At 45.6% G+C, this 21,415-nt stretch overlaps 1 protein-coding gene across 3 annotated transcripts in view; it reads right to left on the reverse strand.

The window, feature by feature from the left end:
* Positions 1-21,415, reverse strand: part of ADGRE5 (adhesion G protein-coupled receptor E5) — a 239,572-nt gene that overhangs the window by 125,363 nt on the left and 92,794 nt on the right. For 2 of the 3 annotated variants that reach the window (XM_068274493.1, XM_068274494.1), the window contains exons 6-8: positions 16,403-16,498; positions 12,286-12,342; positions 6,168-6,308 (exon numbers count right to left, since the gene is read on the reverse strand). In XM_068274493.1, coding sequence (XP_068130594.1) covers positions 6,168-6,308; positions 12,286-12,342; positions 16,403-16,498 — 294 coding nt within the window. The remainder of the gene's footprint in view (positions 1-6,167; positions 6,309-12,285; positions 12,343-16,402; positions 16,499-21,415) is intronic. The other variant, XM_068274495.1, reaches the window with a different exon arrangement.

A 21,415-nucleotide genomic window follows, 5' to 3' on the forward strand; every position in this document is an offset into this window, starting at 1 on the left:
AATAATAATAATCACCGGAAAAAAATTTGGTCAAAATCGGAGAGGTCAGGTGCAGAACTATGTTGAACGGCCATGGAATTACCCACCTTCTTCTGGCTCAAATCCTGAATGGGTGTCTGATGATGGGAAGGCGGCTCACTCCCATCCCCATCCCTCCTGCCTACCTATACAGAGTCCCGAGCGGAGTGTAAATGTGAGGTTAATCACCCAGGTCTCTGCAATCCATTGACCAGATCTCCCTCCGGTCAAGGGCACCTCTAGCTACCTAGTACTTAGGGGCCCGGGCACCTCTAACTACTTAATACTAAGGATAGCTCTGGCTACCTAATACTAATGGATACCCATAGCTACCTACGCCGGGGCAGAGGAAGTAAGGGAGGACTGACAGTTGGGCCAGCCAGCAAACCTGTGGTGCAGTTTGGTGGGTGTTTGTAAGTTCCTGGAGGGTGAAGTCTAGGGTGTGAGGACATCTGTTTGTATTGCAAGAAATAGATTGATGTGGCACTCCCTTAATGTGTGGAAAATCTGTGGGTAGATACTTGAATGGGCAATTGCAAAACCTCACTGCTTCCGCAAATCCCCTTACAGCCAGGGCCGGATTTGTGGGCAGGCCACATAGGCCGTGGCCTAGGGCGAGGCTTAAGTTAGGGCGGCATAGCAGCTGACAGTAAATCAGCTGTTTCATAATTACCATGTGTGCCGTGTTCCAATTGTGTCCTGGTACCGTTGCTGGCCTGTCTACCCGCCTGCATGATTACAGTGATTAATCTCTCCTTCACAGCTCCCCTAGTTCTCACTGTGCAGCATGTACGCGGGCCATGGTAGCTCACTCTGATGAGAGAACAATTGGCGCCCACTTCCTGTATCCGACTGCCGTCATTGTGCACACCTCTCATTCAGAACGTGAGCACGCTGCTGCTGGTCTGCAGCTAAGTGTATGCAGTGCAAGGAGTAAGGGGAAGTAAGTGAAGGACTCAGGAGAGGAGAGCAGGGCTGTGTATATCACTTGCTAATTGTGCAGAGGAGCTCGCAGTCAGGCAGAGGTAGAAGAACAGAAGACACAGGAATGTCACTGATGAATAGACCTTTCACACTGACCTGTAACGCAGTAACCAGCAGCAGTATTGATAAGATGACTTGCCAGCTGCTTCTGAATGTATTTTCTCAGCCTGCCCTGCCTGATTTATTGTCCATTCTCACACCTGTAGTGTCTCCTTTCCTCCTCCACTATTTTCTTCCCATCACTTTCTCCCTCTCTTGTTCTCCCGTCTCGTATTCTATCTCTTTGCTTATTCCCTACTATCTTCCCCATCTTGTTCCCTCTCTCTTTTAATTTCCAATCTTGTGCGCTCTCTCCCTATTTTCCTTCATTCCCATCTCTAGCCTTTCCTCCACTTTTGCTTGTCTCACTCACTTCCCTCTCTCTATTGCATTTTGACTGGTCTCACAGGAACTCACATCTAATCCCTATCATACTCTAACTGTTACAATATTACTATAATGCATTTACATATAGTGCTGACATCATCTCCAGGACTTTACAGAGCAGAGTACATAGTCATGTCACTGATTGTGCTCAGAGGAGGTCACAGACTAATCCTACTATAGTATAATGTACTATTATTATGTATTTAAACAGCACTGACATCTGCAGTACTTTACAGAGTACATAGTCATGTCACAGACTGTCCTCAGAGGAGCTCACAATCTAATCCTACCATAGTCATAGTCTAATGTCCTACCATATTATTATGTATTTATATAGCACTGACATCTGCAGTACTTTACAGAGTACATAGTCATGTCACTGACTGTCCTCAGAGGAGCTCACAATCTAATCCTACCATAGTCATAGTCTAATGTCATGCCATATTATTATTATGTATTTATATAGCACTGACATCTTCTGCAACACTTTACAGAGTACATAGTCATGTCACTGACTGTCCTCAGAGGAGCTCACAATCTAATCCTACCATAGTCATAGTCTAATGTCATGCCATATTACTATGATGTATTTATATAGCACTGACATCTGCAGTACTTTACAGAGTACATAGTCCTGTCACTGACTGTCCTCAGAGGAGCTCACAATCTAATCCCTACCATAGTCATAGTCTAATGTCATGCCATATTACTATGATGTATTTATATAGCACTGACATCTTCTGCAGCACATTACAGAGTACATAGTCATGTCGCTGACTGTCCTCAGAGTAGCTCACAATCTAATCCTACCACAGTCATAGTCTAATGTCCTACCATATTATTATGTATTTATATAGCTCTGACATCTTCTGCAGCACTTTACAGAGTACATAGTCATGTCACTGACTGTCCCCAGAGGAGCTCACAATCTAATCCTACCAGTCATAGTCTAATGTCCTCCCATAGTATTATGTATTTATATAGCACTGACATCTTCTGCAGCACTTTACATGTCACTGACTGTCCTGAGTGGAGCTCAGAATCGGTGATATAATGTTGTGTGTGTGTGTGTGTGTGTGTGTGTGTGTGGGGGGGGGGGGGTTGTTGACATCTGGCCTAGGGCGGTAAAAAGTACAAATTCGGCCCTGCTTACAGCCAGGTTTCCAATGGCATAGAAGAAAGAGTTGTGCATAGACCTTAGATCAAAGAAGCAGCAATGTGCACCATCCGTCAATATTCGGCTTGATTTATTGCTCCTGGTGAAAAGCTTGTGTCAGATACAGGGGTATTATGCATCAAGTTACATGTACCTTTAACATGCTGTGCGGCGGCGGCAGGAGTGGAAGTGGTTGCTAGGGCTCAGGTGGGATCGGCAACGGCCATTTCGCGTCCATTAGGACGCTTGGTCCCGCTGCGTTCCACAGGAGCGTTACCAAGCGTCCTCTTGGACGTGAAGTCGCCGATCCCACCTGAGCCCTTGCAACCACTTCCACTCCTGCCGCCGCCGCACAGCATGTTAAAGGTACATGTAACTTGATGCATAATACCCCTGTATCTGACACAAGCTTTTCACCAGGAGCAATAAATCAAGCCGAATATTGACGGATGGTGCACATTGCTGCTTCTTTGTGAGGACATCTGTGCCTATAGGCGCTTGCAGGGGCACCTCTAGCCATTTTGTCACTCCAGGCGAGAAAACCTGTGGCACCCCCCAAAAAAAAAAAAATCATACTGCAGCAGCGTTTCACCAGAAAATAATCGTAATGTGGCAAGGAAGCACAGGGAGACAGTAGAAGGCACAAAGGGGGGCAGAAGTGTGCACAAAGGGGGACAGAAGGAGGCACAAAGGGGGACAGAAGGAGGCACAAAGGGGGACAGAAGATGACAGAGGTGGATGTAAGGAGGCACAGGGAGACAGAAGGAGGCAGAGGGGGACAGAAAGAGCCACATGGAGACAGAAGAAGGCACAAAGGAGCACAGAAGGAGGCACAGGGGGACAGAGTAAGGTGCAGGGGACAGAGTTGGCACATGGGGACTGAAGAGGGACATGGAGACAGAAGGAGGCACAAAGGAAGACAGAAGGAGGCACAGGAGGACAGAAGGTGGCAGAGTGGGACTGAATGAGGAACAGGGGGGCAGAGGTAGCACAAGGGGACAAATAAAGACAAAGGGGACATAAGGTGGCGCAGGGGTACATAAGGCACAAAGGGGCACAGGAGGAGGCAGAGGTGGAACAGGGGGACTGAAGGAGGCACAAAGGGAGACAGACAAATAGGGGGTTAGACATGGCACAAGAGACTGTAGGAGGCACAAGGAGACAGAAGGAGGCACAAAGGGGGAAAGAAGGATGCACAAGGCACAGAGGTGGCAGCTGCCTGCAACTTAAGCTAAGTAAATGCTGCAGAAGCAAGTAATAGAACACCCACGGGGGAAGGGCTTAGTCCAGGGGGTGGGGCTTAATTTGAGGCTGGGCTTAATCCAGCAATATGGTGCCCTCCAAGACCAATGGCACTCCAGGCAATGGCCTGTACTGCCTATGCCTAGAGGCGCCCCTGGGCGCTTGTGATGTAATACGGGCCTGGGACAACAGGGGCATAGGATTCCTAAGAGATCCAGGACACTTTTGGGTACTCCAGCAGAAAAATTACCACGCACTAGGATGTGGGAGTGGGAGTGGTCATGCGTGCAGCCAAATTTATATGAACTTAGCAACGGTCTAAGTAGGCCTGCCCAGCAAAATTTTGGATGAAGCCCCCCTCCATTAATACAAAAAGATGCAGCATCCTATATAATAAAATACAAGTGTCCCTGCATCTATCCCTGTGTCTCAGTGCTTCGTGCTACTGCGCATGTCAAGCACTGACAGCCGTTGGGACAGGATGCAGGGCGATGGGGGATGTTTGTGCGCGGGCGGTGGACGTGTGTGTGCGCACTGACTGGCGGCGTGAAGAGACCTAGAACCCGTTTTTAAACGGGCTTAGGTCAACTAGTATCACATAAATAGGCAGTATCACTTAAGGATACAGGTGGGCAGGATCAACCTGGCACTCAACTTTCTCCTATTGAAATGAGCAAAGGTGTAAGATACAGCCAGCCCAATAGGGTAACATATTTCCAACAGAAGTCTGATATCTAGTGTGGTTGGTCGAAGAACACTGTGAGTAGCATGAGTTATATGACTTTGCTGTTTATTACCAAAATATGCTTTTTTTTACCTTTATTATAAGTGAAGGTAAAAATACACTCTACCTTAGGCCATTCCCCCCTTTGAACTCTGGTCAAGTTTCACTCCAACTAGATAACCTAAACACACACTGCCTCTAGGTATGACTAGTATATACTACCCTACCTGCTGTTTCTCCCCATTCCTTTAGATTGTAAGCTCGCAAGGGCAGGGCTCTCTCACCCTTTTATGCCATGGAATTTCTTACACATTTTATTCATATTTATTCTGTCATTTCAATTATCGTACCAATTCTGTATTTTGTACCAATTCTGTATTTTGGTGTACATCATTGTCTGTATTATTATGTACCTGATGTTTGTTTCTTACTTTGTACAGCACCACGGAATATGTGGGCACTTTATGAATCAATAATAATAATATAATGATGAAGTACACAAGAATGATTAAGGTAGAGGCCACTTTTTCGTTTAGCTGGAAAGGAGCTATAAATGTAAGTGTATAAGAACAATAACACTCAGGAATATGAGGCGAGAGAGATATGGGGGCTGACATGTTTATTTTCTTTTAAATAATGCACATTGCCTGGCTGTCCTACTGATGCTCTGCCTCTATTACTTTAAGCCATAGACCCACCTTAAAGCGGATCTGAGATGAAAACCTAACTATAACAAGTAACTTGTCTATATATCTTATCTAAAGTTTAGATAGTTTACACAGCAAATCTAGCTGCAAACAGCTTCAACAGAATATGATTATTTCTTCCTGTGATACAATGACAGCAGCCATGTTGTTTGTAAACATTACACACAGGCAAAGCTGATAGCATCTCCAGCTCTCTGCCTGTGACAAATTCACTCTGCTCTCCTCCTCCCTCCTCCCCTCTGCCTCTGAAATCTCTGGCTAGTAACCTCCTCCTCCTGCCCAGACTGATCTCCCATAAGCCCTTGCTACAGTGCCAAGGCTCTCTGAAAAAGCTGTGGGCGAGGCTTGTTTAGTTTATAAGGAATTAGAGTATTAAAACAAAACAAAAAAAGTATTTGGCTTGAGGAATGCCCTGTAAACTATATGAAAGGAACACAATTATGCAATGAGTAAAAGTTTATCTCGGATCCACTTTAAGCCATAAACTGACAAGATAATAATAATAATAATAATTAATAATAAAAGATTAGCTGCATGTTTGTTTCAGTTGTGTGATTCAGAACCTACTAACCAGAAAGATCAGCAGGACTGCCAGGCAACTGGTATTGTTTAAAAGGAAATAAATATGGCAGCTTCCATAGGTCTCACACCTTTTAAGGGAGAGTAAAGAATGTGAATTGTTTGAATTGTGTGGCTTAATGTATGTTTCATTAGTCCTGGCTGGGAAGTTAGGACTTAATCCTTATTTTTTTTCTCTTTCCACAGCCTGTACCATAAAGTTGATTGAGGTAAGGTTTAAATATGAATGAAGTGACCTTTGTGAGTCTTGATGACGTATCTGCTTGTGGAAAAAGGTAGTGTATATATAATAGCCCAGTCACCCTCATATTGCTACAACAGATATACTCACCATCACATTGGGTTACGTTTCTGTTACCATGCTTTACATAGGATGTTTGGAATCCAGGTACACAAGGACAAGTAGAGAATGGTTCATTACAGTCGTCACTTGTAGGGCAGATCTTATTATTCTTATCACACACTGTTCCATCTACAGAATGAAAGAAATAACATTGCTTAATCAAGAATCTGAGTTATATCTTCTTTTATTATCCCCATACATATAATGAAATTCATTCCATGCTGTGGACCTGGAGGATGACTTCTTATGATATCACTGAGACTCTGTTCCCACCTGCTGCCTGATCACATGCATGGGGATTCGCATGCGCCTGCACGGGATTATCGTGGTCTGCACTGAAGTGTGGCCCGCTTGCTGCAGCGTAACAAGTCTAAACGGCTCCTCTTAATAGGATAGGAGCCATTCGCTGTCCATATAACGATGAGCGGAGAACATACAAAAAAATTTCAGTTTTACGCTCTAGTGCAGGGGTCCCCAAACGTTTTGGGTCGAGGGTTGGGTCAACATACTTCAGACTGCTGGGGGGCCGGAGTATACATAAAATGATGTAGAAGTCTTTGCGAGCCAGACAGTAAAGCATACCCAGGTGACAGCCTGCAGTCCAATTGGAATTGAATTTGATTGGAAACCAACAAATAACTGCTTTCTGGCTTCCATGTGGATGGGTGGTGCCAGCACTGCTATTCTATATGCGGACCACCAATATTTAAAGATGTAGCTGACCACATCTATAAGTAATACATTTTGTGCATGGGGGGCCGATAAAAAAGCCTCAGGGGGCCACATTCGGCCCGCGAGCCTTAGTTTGAGGACCACTGCTCTAGTGGGAACAGAGCCTGACTCACGCCTTCTCCGCATGCAGTCCACACCCCTAGAAAATCAACCACCCACCCACAGACTAAAACCACCCCGTCTGTATTGCACAAGAGTAGAGCAGGATAGTGTACTGTTAAAGTGACACTGAAGCAAAAAAACTAACAAATAAAAAGCAACTTATGATATAATGAACTGTATGTGTAGTATGGATAATGAATAGAACATTAGTAGCAAAGAAAATAGTCTCATATTTTTATTTTCAGTTATATAGCTTTTTTTCTATAACATTGCATCATTCTCTAATATTTGCCATTTACAAACTACACTGTGCATTTTAAACTATGAAACAAAGCAGAGCTAATGACCCTTTGAACTTCCTTGAAGTAAAATCTTATCTGAAGTTGTCTTTCACTGTTTCTATGATGTATAAGTGCTTCAGAAAATAGCATTGCTCTCTGACTAAATTAGTTGGAGAGCGCGGAGAAGCTCTTTTGCACAGATAACAACTGAAGTTTCTTATCTCTTCTTGTAATGGGAACAATATGCGACTCATATCTATGCTGCTAATGTTCTATTTCTTAGCTATACTACACATACAATTCATTATGTCACGGTGGAGGAAGTCAACCAGCTGCTGGCAACTTCACCTGCCACTTCCTGCCCCCTAGATCCGGTCCCATCTGATTCTCTGCGCCCACATTTTTCTGATCTGGCCCCTGTCCTCACCCATCTGTTCAACCTCTCCTTCTCCACCGGCATCTTCCCCTCCGTATTCAAACAGGCCACTGTGCTTCCCCTACTAAAGAAATCTTCACTTGACCCTGCTCTGCCATCCAACTACCGCCCAATCTCTCTCCTCCCTTTTGCCTCAAAAATTCTTGAACGCCTGGCCCACCAACGCCTGACCAACTTCCTTAACTCCAACTCCCTTCTCGATCCCCTGCAATCTGGTTTTCGCACAGCCCATTCTACAGAAACCGCCCTCACCAAAGTGGTAAATGACCTCACCCTTGCCAAAGCCGAAGGTAAATACTCCATCCTGCTCCTCCTGGACCTCTCCTCGGTATTTGACACTGTCGACCACTCCCTCCTCCACTCCCTGCAGCTAATGGGCATTCAGGACCTAGCCTTAGCCTGGATCTCCTCCTACCTCTCCAACCGCTCCTTTACAACATTTTTCAATGGCTCCTCATCCACTCCTACACCCCTCTCAGTTGGTGTTCCTCAAGGTTCCGTCCTAGGACCCCTACTGTTCTCACTCTATACTGCCTCAATTGGCAAAATCATCTCCTCCATGGGCTTCAATTACCACCTGTATGCCGACGACACCCAGATATATCTCCACACCCCAGACCTCTCCTCCTCTACCATGGACAAAGTCTCTGCCTGCCTCACATCCATTTCCTCCTGGATGGCTGCCAGGTACCTGAAGCTTAATTTGGACAAGACTGAGCTTCTAATATTCCCACCCCGCACAGCTGCACCCCTCCCAGATCTGCACGTCACTATTGAAAATACTATAATCCACCCTACCTCCCAACCGCTGTCTAGGCGTTACTCTGGACTCTGAACTTTCCTTTACCGCCCACATCCAAGGTATTGCCAGATCCTGCAACTTCCACCTCCGCAACATCTCCAAGATCCGCTCCTACCTGTTCCCTGACACCACTAAACTCCTTATCCACGCCCTTGTCATCTCCCGCCTAGACTACTGCAATTCTCTTTTATCTGGCCTCCCCTCTAACCGTACTGACCCACTTAAATTGGTAATGAATGCGGCAGCCAGACTGATACATTCTTCTCACCGCAGCGCCTCTACAACTCCGCTCTGTAAAGCACTACACTGGCTCCCCATCAGCTTTAGGATCAATTTCAAAATCCTGTGCTTTGCCTACAAATCAGTGCACAAGACCTGCCCAACCTACATCTCTGATCTGGTCCACAGGCACATACCAGCCCGCCCCCTCCGATCCTCCAATGACCTGCGCCTAGTCGCACCACGCATAACTCAGTCACACGCATGATTGCAGGACTTCACCAGGGCCGCCCCGACTCTCTGGAACTCTCTCCCACCAGCCGTCAGACTCGCCCCCACCTTTAATTCCTTCAAACAAGCTCTCAAGACTCACCTCTTCACGCTCGCATACCCCCCTACACCAGCACCATAATATGTTCTGTTAGACCCCCTCTCAAAAGACGCACCTATTGTCTCCACCCCACCCTTAGATTGTAAGCCTCCGGCAGGGCCCTCCTCCCTAACGTATCCAGCTTGATTATGCAATCTTACTCGCAACCACCCCTCTTGTAGACTCGAACAGTCTCTATTTTGACCTATGACACTGTATTGTTATCAAATCATTTGCATGATCTTGTTTTGTTGTGAGTTTCCGTATGTTCTACCTGTATGTTAACCCATTTATCTATTGTGCAGCGCTGCGTAAGATGTTGGCGCTTTATAAATACAATAAATAATAATAATAATAATAATAATTATATCATACGTTTATTTTTACTTCAGACCCCCTTTAAATAATTCACCTCTGACACAAGAGACGAGGGTTTAAATCCTAGCTGGAGCCAGCCAGTGCCTTTTCTTGGACCCAGACTACCCAATGCTCCTGGGTGGACTATTGTATGTGCATTTACTGTCTGCAGCCATGGCCGGTGTGGTGAAATTTTTTGCAACTTTATCAGATTTTGCAACCGGTTGCATTTATTTATAAGTATAGCTATCAGAAAGTGCAACCTAACCATTGACTTTAACCTATCTGTATCAGAAAATGCAACCCAACCAAACCCTATTCTCACACAGAACCCTCCCCTCTTGCTCAACTAATAACCCCCCCGGAGGGAACAATCCCCCCTCTTGCTCAACTAATAACCCCCCCTGGAGGGAACAATCCCCCCTCTTGCTTAACTAATAACCCCCCCCCCCCCAGGGAACAACCCCCCTCTTGCTCAACTAATAACCCCCCCTGGAGGGAACAATACCCCCTCTTCCTCAACTAATCACCCCCCCCCCCCCCCCCCAGGGAACAATCCCACCTCTTGCTCAACTAATAACTACCCCTGGAGGGAACATTCCCCCTTCTAGCTCAATGGGATCTGTGGTTGCAAAAAATTACAGGCGTGTTAACAGAGAGGAGCCACGCCTACACAGTCATACACTGTCCTCTATGACAAGTTGCAAAATATGATGGGTAGCAAAATTTTTCACTACACCGGCCTTTGACCTGAGAGACCAGAGCGGTCGCTCAGGGCGTTGGCTTCCAGGGGGGAGCACATGATGTGCATTCAACTGGCCCTGGTGCCACTGGGGGTGATGGGGGGCGAAGATTCCAGGAACCTATTGCTGAGTCGGTGTGAGCTGTGCGTGCCAGTAGCACCGCCTCTCGCTCACAGTCTGCGCTGCACACTAATCAGAGAGAGACCTGCTTGTCACGCCTGACTTCTGGCCATCTTCTGAAATGAAAAAATCATACTGCTAGGTAGGCCTGAATGATAAATCGAATTAAAACTTTATTAAATTATGAAAATCAAAATCACCAAGATCACAATTTCAGAATAGTCAAAGTAGCTATTTCTGCAATGACATCATTTCCAAAAGGGGGAAGTTTGAAGAAGCGGCTTTAAACTTCCCACATTTGGAAATGACGTCATTGTAGAAATTGCTGCTTTCACGATTCCGAAAATCTGATGTTGGTGATTGCGATTTTCATAATTTAATAAAGTTTTAATTCGATTTATCATTCAGGCCTATCTAGCAGTATGATTTTTTTTCCAGGTTTTAGGGTCTAAAAGCGTGTAAAAAAATGTACACACCTTATAGACCCTAAAATCCGCAAATAATCGTACTGTAAGGGAGGTTAAAGAGACACTGAAGCGAGAATAAATCTCGCTTCAGTGCTTATATTCAGCAGGGGCATGTGTGCCCCTGCTAAAACGCCTCTATCCCGCGGCTAAACGGGGGTCCCTTACCTCCCAAATCCCCTCCGTGCAGCGGGGGATCTCTTCCGCATTGAGGCAGGGCTAATGGCCGTAGCCCTGCCTCACGCGCGTCTGTCAGCGCGTATCTCCGCCTCTCCCCCGCCCCTCTCAGTCTTCCTTCGCTGAGAGGGGCGGGGGAGAGGTGGCTATGCGCCGCTGATAGACGGCGCTGAGAGGCAGGGCTGCAGCCGTTAGCCCTGCCTCAAAAGCAGCAAAATCTACGACCAAGTTGGTCGTAGATTTTGCAGGGGGGGATTTGGGGGGTAAGGGACCCCCGTTTAGCCGCGGGATAGCGGCGTTTTAGCAGGGGCACACATGCCCCTGCTGAATATAAGCACTGAAGCGAAATTTATTCTCGCTTCAGTGTCTCTTTAATGAGATGCTGATAATTCTACAGCTGCTAGAATTGATTAGTTTATTTCCAAGCTGAAACTATTTGCATAAATTGAGCACATATTTTGCGTCTCCGTGACTGGTATAGTAATGGAAACAATGTGATAGCAAGAATAAATTGCCTTGCACTAACTCATGTTGCAAATCAGAATGAAAGATATGTAATATCAGTAGCCCCCCCAAATGTTTTTAAAGGGAACCTGTACTGAGTAAATTTATTTAAAATAAAGACATGAGGTAACTTCAAATGAACATTTCATAGTTACCTTGCCATCAGTTCCTCTCAGAAGCTCACCATTTTCTTCTGACAATGATCCCTTCCAGTTCTGACAACATTTTGTCAGAACTGAAATGTATCAGTTGCTGTCAGTTATATATCAGCTGCTGGCAGTTACAGCTGAGAGGAGAACTAATGTGTCCATGTTTCCCTATGGCTCAAGTGGGCAATATTACAGTTTAACTGTGTGTTGACCAGAAAGCTGTTGTGGTGTAATGGCCATTTTCAAAATGGAGGACAGAGAATTCCATTGATCACAGTGGACAATCAGGACGCAGGAGAGGAAAAAGAGATTGAGAAGTAGACTACACAGGAGGTAAGTATGACTTGTGTATGTTTATTTTAACTGTTAATTTTTAGTTCAGGTTTTCTTTAAGAATCCTCCGCCCCCAGAAACCCCCCCACCCGCACACCCCAGAGGCGCCTATGTCCCTCCTTCCCCTGCCACAAACAATCATTACAATCGGCAGTTATAATACTCATGCATGGCTTTGCACCCATGCTGTATTACAGCTGCCTTTTAGTTACAGTATATAGATATACCTCCACCCCTCTACTCTCACCACCACCATCTTGTTGGCAAGCATGGGAAAAATGCTGTTCTAGAAATATTCACCATCTTGAGTCACTTACTTGTTATTTCTTTCTTGGGGCACACAGGAGGATCATTAACTTCTTTGGCAGAAATATCTGTTATTGTGATTTAAAAGAAAAAAGATCAGTTTCAGAGGTTTCATTACATACATTACAAGGCAAAGAGCTATACAGAATGTAGCCACAGACAATGTGCATGCCTGTTAGGACCACGTAACATGACATACTTATTTGTCTTATTGACTCGCTCATTAGCTGTGACTAGTCTGCTGCAAGTGTGTACAAATATGGCACACTGAAGCAACTTGTCACTGCACCTCTGTTGTCCCATAGCTGTAAGCAGGAACTTAGGATAACATCAGCAGCAACTGCTTAGCTACTTCCCTCAGAGACTAGTGACCTATTCTCATGTGACATAGCAGGGGCGTAATTAGACATCACTTGGCCCCCCTGCGAAACTTTGGATGGCCCCCACCCCCACCTCCCTCGCTTTCTGCACAGGAAAACTGAGGACCAATGTGTTTTCCCCATGCAGATAAAAACACTTAGACTTAAAGGAAATGTCAGGCAATGTATGCTACCCCCAGATCTTCTTACCTGGGGCTTCCTCCAGCCCCTTGCAGCCGACAAGTCCCTGGTTGCAGCTCTGCTCCCAGTACATACATACACACACATCCGTATTATTTTACTACATGAGAGCACATGCTATATGGAAGAACAACAATGACATGCTGAACATAAGATATAGTATCCTCTGTAACTTTGGCAAAACATTCAGAATGTCACTGATTGATACTACAGTATATACTTCCTGCATGTAATCACTGAAATGTTTTGTGACCTATTTGTCTAATAAAGCGCAAGAGAGGCTGGCACCACAGTTGTAAAAATAAAAAATCAGCTCTTTATCAGTAAGTCATTAAAATGACATACATGTCAATAAAAGATCAAAAATGGCATAGCAGCGACAGCCCGCTGTTTTGAGCCAGTCAGCTCTTTCTCAAGCTACACAGCCATATACACAGAGCCCCATCACTCCACAGAGCCCTATCACCACACATAGCCCTATCTCTCCACAGAGCCCCACCACCTCACAGAGCCCCATCACCCCACAGAGCCCTATAACCCCACAGAGTCCTATCTTTCCACAGAGCCCTATCATCCCACAGAGCCTCATCATCCCACAGAGCCCTATCACCCCACAGAGCCCTATCACCACACAGAGCCCTATCACCCCACAGAGCCCTATCACCACACAGAGCCCCACCACCTCACAGAGCTCTATCACCCGACAGAGCCCTATAACCCCACAGAGCCCTATCACCCCACAGAGCCCTATCAACCCACAGAGCCCTATCACCCCACAGAGACCTATCTCTCCACAGTGCCCTATCACCACACAGAGCCCTATCTCCACACAGAGCCCCATCACCCCACAGAACCCTATTACCCCACAGAGCCCTACCTCTTCCACAGAGCCCCATCATCCCACAGAGCCCCATCACCCCACTGAGCCCTATCACCACACATAGCCCTATCTCCACACAGAGCCCTATCACCCCACAGAGCCCCATCACCCCACAGAACCCTATTACCCCACAGAGCCAGGGCCGGATTTAGGCCTAGGCCACCTAGGCCATGGCCTAGGGCACCACAGGAGCAAGGGCACCAAGGCAGCAGGCTAAACTGGTGCAGCATTTGCAAGCTTGCAAATGCTGCAATGCAGGGAGATCAGACGAGCGCCTGACCGTGGTACTCTGCGGCTAACTGTCTGTGCAGCAGCCACCTTGCTCTCTGTGCACGTTTGCATTGTGGCCAGCGGCTATAGACTTGGGCAGCATTGGAGAAGGAAAGGAAGAGGAAGCTTCTGCACTGGAGACGAGCGGAGAAATGAGTGACACTGATGGCTGCTGCGGTGTGAAGGTGAGCTGGCTACCTATACTGAGAGGGGGAGTGGGAAAAGGAGGGATTAAGGGAGTCATCTGGCTACCTTAACTGGAGGGAAAGGGGGAGGAGTCATCTGGCTACCTATACTGGGGGGAGGGGTCATCAGGCTACCTATACTAGAGGGAAGGGGGAGGGGTCATCTCGCTACCTACTGAAGGGGGCAGCTGGTGATAGTGGCCTAGGGCGGTAAAGAGTACAAATCCGGCCCTGCACAGAGCCCTACCTCTTCCACAGAGCCCCATCATCCCACAGAGCCCCATCACCCCACTGAGCCCTATCACCACACATAGCCCTATCTCCACACAGAGCCCTATCACCTCACAGAGCCCTATCACCCCACAGAGCCCTTTCACCCCACAGAGCCCTATCACCCCACATATCCCTATCACCACACAGAGCCCTATAACCCCACAGAGCCCTATCACCCCATAGAGCCCCATCACCCCACAGAACCCTATCACCCTACAGAGTCATATTAAACCACAGTGCATATCAATCCATAGAGTCCTATCATTAGATAGAACCAAGCTTCCCACCAGAGTCCTCAGAGAGAACTGTCACTTTCATTTTACAAAACCATGTGTACTGCAGAAAGGCCTTTTTAAACCATGAAGCCCAATTAACTCATAGGATTTTATTAGGACTGGGGCAAGTAACCAGGGCTGTGGAGTCGGTACAAACATTCTCTGACTCTGACTCCTCAGTTTAGGATTCCACCGACTCCGACTCCTCTAATTTGCATATTACAATCTTGTTGATTGAATGTATGTAACATCAAATGCATCTCTTATCTGCCAACGCTTATGAATTTTAAAAGACAACTGAAGTGATAAGGATATGGAGACTGCCATATTTATTCCCTTTAGTCATAGGCTAAAACTAGTCATTGGTAATAGTACTTGTAGAGGGTACAGACTGGAACAAAGAAACAACATCTATCAGGCCCTAGGCAATGTAACTGTGGGTACATGTAAGAATGATGTGCAGGTACGCTGCAGGGGAACGAGGAGATTCTTCCTCTATTACACATTCTTCATGCACAATCTGAACATGGATCAGGCCCTAGGCAATGTGACTGTGGGTACATGTAAGAGTGATGTGCAGGTACTCTGCAGGAGAATGAGGCGATTCTTCTTCTATTACACATTCTTCATGCACAATCTGAACCAGGTTTATGGGTGATAGACAACACCTCTGTGTTCAATGTGCACAGCATTCTCAGTGGATTCCCTGCAGCTCTGTGGGGAGTGCATATGTAGAGTACTACTGTGTAACAAAGTAAACCTGAGACAGATGAAATTAAAGTTTTATACATAACTGGGCCTTCCTCCAGCCCCCTTCAGGCTAATCAGTCCCTCGCTGTCCTCCTCCGCCACCTCGATCTTCTGCTATGCGTCCAGGTACTTGAGCCAGTCTGGCGTAGTGCACATGCACACACTCCGCCACCGGAAGCGTACTACACCTGCACAGCACTATTGCGCAAGTGCAGAATGCTCCTGGCTGTAGGAGCAGCACGCGGCCGGACTGCGCTGACTGGGTGAATTACCGGGACTCATAACAGAAGATCCAGGTGGTGGAGGAGGACAGCGAGGGACTGATTGGCCTGAAGGTGGATGGAGGAAGCCCCAGGTATGTATAAAACTTTTCTTTTTATCCATCTCAGGTACCCTTGAATTTGTAGTCACCAAACGAAATTTTAAAAGCATATAAAATTATTTGATTTCATGAGCAAAGAGCATTTATACATTTGCATACACCAGCATCAACGCAGAATTATTTCCATCTCATTGACCATCTCTATTAGTGACACAGCTACACATCAGGCTTTATTCTTACAGCATAGATGTTATTTAGTATATAGATAAAAGATTCCTGTGTACACATCATATATACAGTCACAATCAGATGTGTATATCTTACTCTAAATATACGGGGACTGCTTTACTGAAGCAGCACAAGTAACTAATTTTGATTGGTTTATTTAATTTTTGTGGACTAAGCACAGCTATTACTGTATATAAAAATGATTTCTGATGACTATTATTTAAGAAATAGAACATTTTATCATATTTTCTATTTTAATTACAGTTTAAATTCATTAGGAGTCGGAGTCGGTGCATTTTTTCACTGACTCCGACTCCAGGCACCCAAAATTCCCCCGACTCCGACTCCACAGCCGTGGAAGTAACAAGCTTTTGCAGTTTCTTACTTGTACAGTAGTAACGTCCATTTTCCTTCGTCACATTGAATCCAGGTTGGCAGGAACATGTAAGGTTGCTTCCATTTTTGGAACAGAAAGGTGGGACTTGGAATGGACAGAACAGGTCAATGTGTTTTTTTTTGGCACTGCAATATTTTGGTAATGCAGTGTAGCAATATTACAAATTTACAATACAATATACAGCACTTAAATATACTCCAGAAAATAAGTGAACAGGTTTGTTAGTACCTGTGGGTAAGAGGATAAGCAGGTTTTATACATCAGCTGCATCATGATTGGTTGCCCTGAGCAATTGCTCTAATTTTCTTTGTACCTGTGTTGATTAATCTGCCCCAGTTTATCTGATTGGTGCAGCTTAGTCTTCGTTCCGTGATGATGTCATCACCAAGGTGCCTCATGCTTAAAAACTATTCTAAAGGATAATGTTCCCCATAGCAACCAATTAGTCGCTTTTCTAGGGTTAAAAATGAGGAAATCTGATCAGTTTCTATAGACAACAAAAACTATTTTATTCTTTAGAACAATTTCCATATAAGGGATGACAGTAGCAGAGTGTCTGAATGACGCCAGAACCTGTCATATTAGCCTAGACAAAAGTGGGCGGAACTCCATTCATGATCAGCAATGTGGCTATAAGCACATTAGAACATTCAGCAGATACAGCAGATGTTAGTATTTTGTATTAGATGTTAATTGTATCATAAGGGATATTTCTAAAACAAATATACTCAAAGAATGATTTGTCTGTTCTAGCAAATTACATTTTTTTATGAATGAATGCCACATAGATTATGGTAATAATTTTTACATTTTGTTTTGCGGAAAAATAAAAATAGTTTTTGCCTTGGTGATGTGCATTATAACAATGGAATTTCCACCTAAAAGAGATTGGCCATATCTTATTAACTGCCATATTTGCCACACCTTATTAACATTTCTCCTGAGTTTCTCCAAGGAGATATTTCCAAACCTCATCAATAAAATACATTTAAAGGTGGCCATACATCAGGCCACTTGGGGCTGATCGACCATCTGATTCGATTAATATAATCAAAAAGGATGAAAACCAATGCCACTGATGGACGATGCGATGAATATCGACCAGACACACTGCAAGATGTCAACTTGACGTGCTCGACTGGGTGCGCAGCGGTAACGGCATGCGATATCGGGGGGAGTAACAGACATGACGGAACCCCCAGCTTTGCTCCCCCCTAGTGTAAAATATTCCCCGCCCTCCATTGCCCCGTATATGAATACGTTACCTGTCAGTATCCACCGCTGGCTCCATCTTCACACTCTTCTTCCCACACACGCGCTCCACGTGGTTGCCAGTTAAGAATCATGTAAAAGCAAAATGAAATAACAGCTCAACGCACAGTTATAGGAGAAAAATAGAATAATACGTACCAAAATCTTCTTGGTCTTCCAAAAACATCTTATCACAACCAGGGTCCATAGTCTGAAAGGGCTCCTGGAAGGCATCCCTCCTCATGTAGACCACAAAATACGACCTATCATTGAGATTGTACCGACAGGGCCATTCCTCCTGTGCTTGTATGAGTTTCTTAACCAAGCTATATCTTATTTGGCATGGCTGAACTATGGAGCATTCAAAGCAAGGAAGAAATCCAAGGATGGAGGGAATAGTGTAAAATACTCTGAAAATACTTGATATGTGCAAATAAATGACTTAAAGTGACACTGAAGAGGAAAAAGTATGATATAATGAATTGTACGTGTATGGAAAATGAATAGAACATTAGTAGCAAAGAAAATAGTCTACTATTTTTATCTTCAGTTATATACTGTAGCTTTTTTTTTTGCTTCATTCTGTCATACATGTGATGTACAAACCACACTGTTTTTTAAAACCACACTCTGAAACAGAGCAGAGCTAATGACCCTTTGAATCCCCCTGCATTAAAACCTTATCCGAAGCTGTCTCTCACTGTTTCTTGTATAAGTGCTTCAGAAAATAAATAGTACTGTAGCCAACCCAAGTTGGGTTGCAGAGCTCAGAGAAGCTCTTTTACATAGATAACAATTCAAGTTTTTTTTTAACTCTTCTTCTGCTGGAAAAAATATGAGACTCCTTTTTTTTTTACTACTAATGTTCTATTTCTTAGCTGTACTTCACATACAATTCATTATCTCACAAGTTTATTTTCACTTCAGATTCCCTTTTACTGTTTCCATTGGTGGTGTTTGGCCACATATATGGGTTCCGACCTCATCATTTATTATTTGCTCAGATACTGGATACTGTGTTTACTTGACCACCCTCAGACGGGATGTCCTAATACTGCTCTTATGTACCCTTCCACATTGGTACGAATGCAGATTTCACAGGAGCTGTTTATTGGTGGTAAAATGTTGCGATTCGATGCTGAGAAACCATTCATGTAAACTGGGCTTAAAAACAGGCAACAAGGCTGGCGTCCAAAAAAGTGGAGCTTATTTAAGGAATATCCCTTAAGATGTCAATAGATTAATTATTTGCTGCTCACCATTTGCGTGTTAGGAATAATTAATATTTATGCATCAACAAAGCGATAAGGGAAAACTATGTTAGTGATGTTATAGATGGCATCCTCCAGTGCCCACATCGTCTTCCTGGTTTTCTCCGGTAAGTAGCGGTGATCCCCACAAAGCCAGCCCATCACCAGCGAGTCATCAACTACTGCGCATGCGTGTCCCTAATCAGTCGAGAGTGCTCTGTGCATGCAGGGCTGGCGCTACCATAGAGGCAAAGGGGCAATTGCCCCAGGGCCCCAGAGCCTGTAGGGCCCCAAAGGTGTCTCCCCAATCATAACTATTGCTCCCTGGGGACTCTGCAGAGTCTTTTGTAGAGTAGCGTCTCATCTGTGCTGGGGGGCAGGAGAGAAGCTACGCTGCCAAAGACTCTTCCCCGGGGGAGCACATTTAAGTTGAGTGGTGATTGGGAGGGAGGGTCAGCAGCTGGCTCAGGTGCCCAGGAGGGAAATTTGTTGCAAAACAGGGCCCCTAATGCTGCTTTTTGGTCTATTGGGGGACCTGTGTGCATGCGCAGTAGCGGTTTTTTCGTGTACTGCCTGTGCACAGAATGCTTTCGGCATGGGAGCCCGATCAGGATGCGTGCAGCTTGGGGCCATGCATGCGCAGTACCCGGCAACTCGCAGCAACGGGCTGGTTTTGTGGGGGTCGCCGCTGATTACCGAAGGGAACTAGGAAGATGATTTGGGCATAGGAGGACTCAAGAGGGCTGCAAGAAGCCCCAGTTAAGTTAAATTCATTTTTCCCCCTCACTTAAATATGCCTTTAATGAGAGCCTGAGGTGGGCTCAAAAATGCAAAAAAAAGTAGGCTACCTGATCCGCAGGGCTTAGTGGATCAGGTAGCTGCAAAAAAATGCCGCTCCCGCTACTCCCGTGGGCTGCAATGGCCCACTTTAACTTACATGTCCCGTGGGTCACGTAGCTGCCCTGAGAGACTGTGTGTCTCTCATAGCGTGCAGGGAGGCAGGGGAGCGGCAGGAGGTGCTGCCCAATGGCAGGACAGGAAACCCTGCAGGTACGCCCCTGGCGGGCATTTTAACCACTTCAGCCCACAGGGTTGTTCATTTTTTGCATCTGAGCAACTTTCACCTCCCATTAATTTGCCAATAACGCTATCACTACTCATCACAATGAATTGATCTATATCTTGTTTTTTCCGCCACCAATTAGGCTTTCTTTGGGTGATACATTTTGCTAAGAATTATTTTATTCTAAATCCATTTTAACAGGTATATTAACCAGCCGGGCGGTATGGACGAGCTCAGCTCGTCCATCACCGCCGGAGGCTGCCGCTCAGGCCCTGCTGGGCCGATTTTCATCAAATAAAGAGCAGCACACGCAGCCGGCACTTTGCCAGCCGCGTGTGCTGCCTGATCGCCGCCGCTCTGCGGCGATCCACCGCGAGCAGCGGCGAAAGAGGGTCCCCCCAGCCGCCTGAGCCCAGCGTAGCCGGAACAAAAAGTTCCGGCCAGCGCTAAGGGCTGGATCGGAGGCGGCTGACGTCAGGACGTCGGCTGACGTCCATGACGTCACTCCGCTCGTCGCTATGGCGACGATGTAAGCAAAACAAGGAAGGCCGCTCATTGCGGCCTTCCTTGTTTATTTTGGGCGCCGGAGGCGATCGGAAGAACGCCTCCGGAGCGCCCTCTAGTGGGCTTTCATGCAGCCAACTTTCAGTTGGCTGCATGAAATAGTTTTTTTTTTATTTAAAAAAAACCCTCCCGCAGCCGCCCTGGCGATCTTAATAGAACGCCAGGGTGGTTAAGAAAGAAATGGAAAAAAATCATTATTTCTCAGTTTTTGGCCATTATAGTTTGAAATTAATACATGCTACCGTAATTAAAGCCTATGTATTTTATTTGCCCATTTGTCCCGCTTATTACACCATTTGAATTATGTCACTATCACAATGTATTGCGCCGATATTTTATTTGGAAATAAAGATGCATTTTTTCAATTTGCATCACTACCGTGTTTCCCCTAAAAAATAAGACAGTGTCTTATATTAATTTTTGCTCCAAAAAGTGTGCTAGGGCTTATTTTCAGGGATGTCTTACATTGGCACTGCACAATGTGTCCCCACGCTGGCCGGTTCTGCCAGTTGCTCATTGTACAGTTATAGTGCCGATCAGGCACGTCATGTCATCCCTGCACACAGTTGATAAACCTTCTGTGTGTAAGGATGACATGACAAGTGCTTGATCTGCACTGCACGATGTGTGTCCCCATGCTGGCTGCCTGTGTAGCGCGGAACAACAGTTCAAGCTCCGATATTAAAGTGTTCTAATTGGCCACAATACCGGTAGTCTCAGAGGCGGGATCATGGCTCCGTTACTGGACCAATCATTGCACTCGCTGAGTAGCAGCGAGTGCAGTGATTGGCCCAAAACGAAGCATGACCCCGCCTCTGAGACTTTTGTGGCCAATTAGAACTCTTTAATATCGGAGCTTGTGTTAAATTACAA

Source organism: Hyperolius riggenbachi, chromosome 3 (assembly GCF_040937935.1).
Source record: "Hyperolius riggenbachi isolate aHypRig1 chromosome 3, aHypRig1.pri, whole genome shotgun sequence".
In the NCBI taxonomy this organism is placed as follows: Eukaryota; Metazoa; Chordata; class Amphibia; order Anura; family Hyperoliidae; genus Hyperolius; species Hyperolius riggenbachi.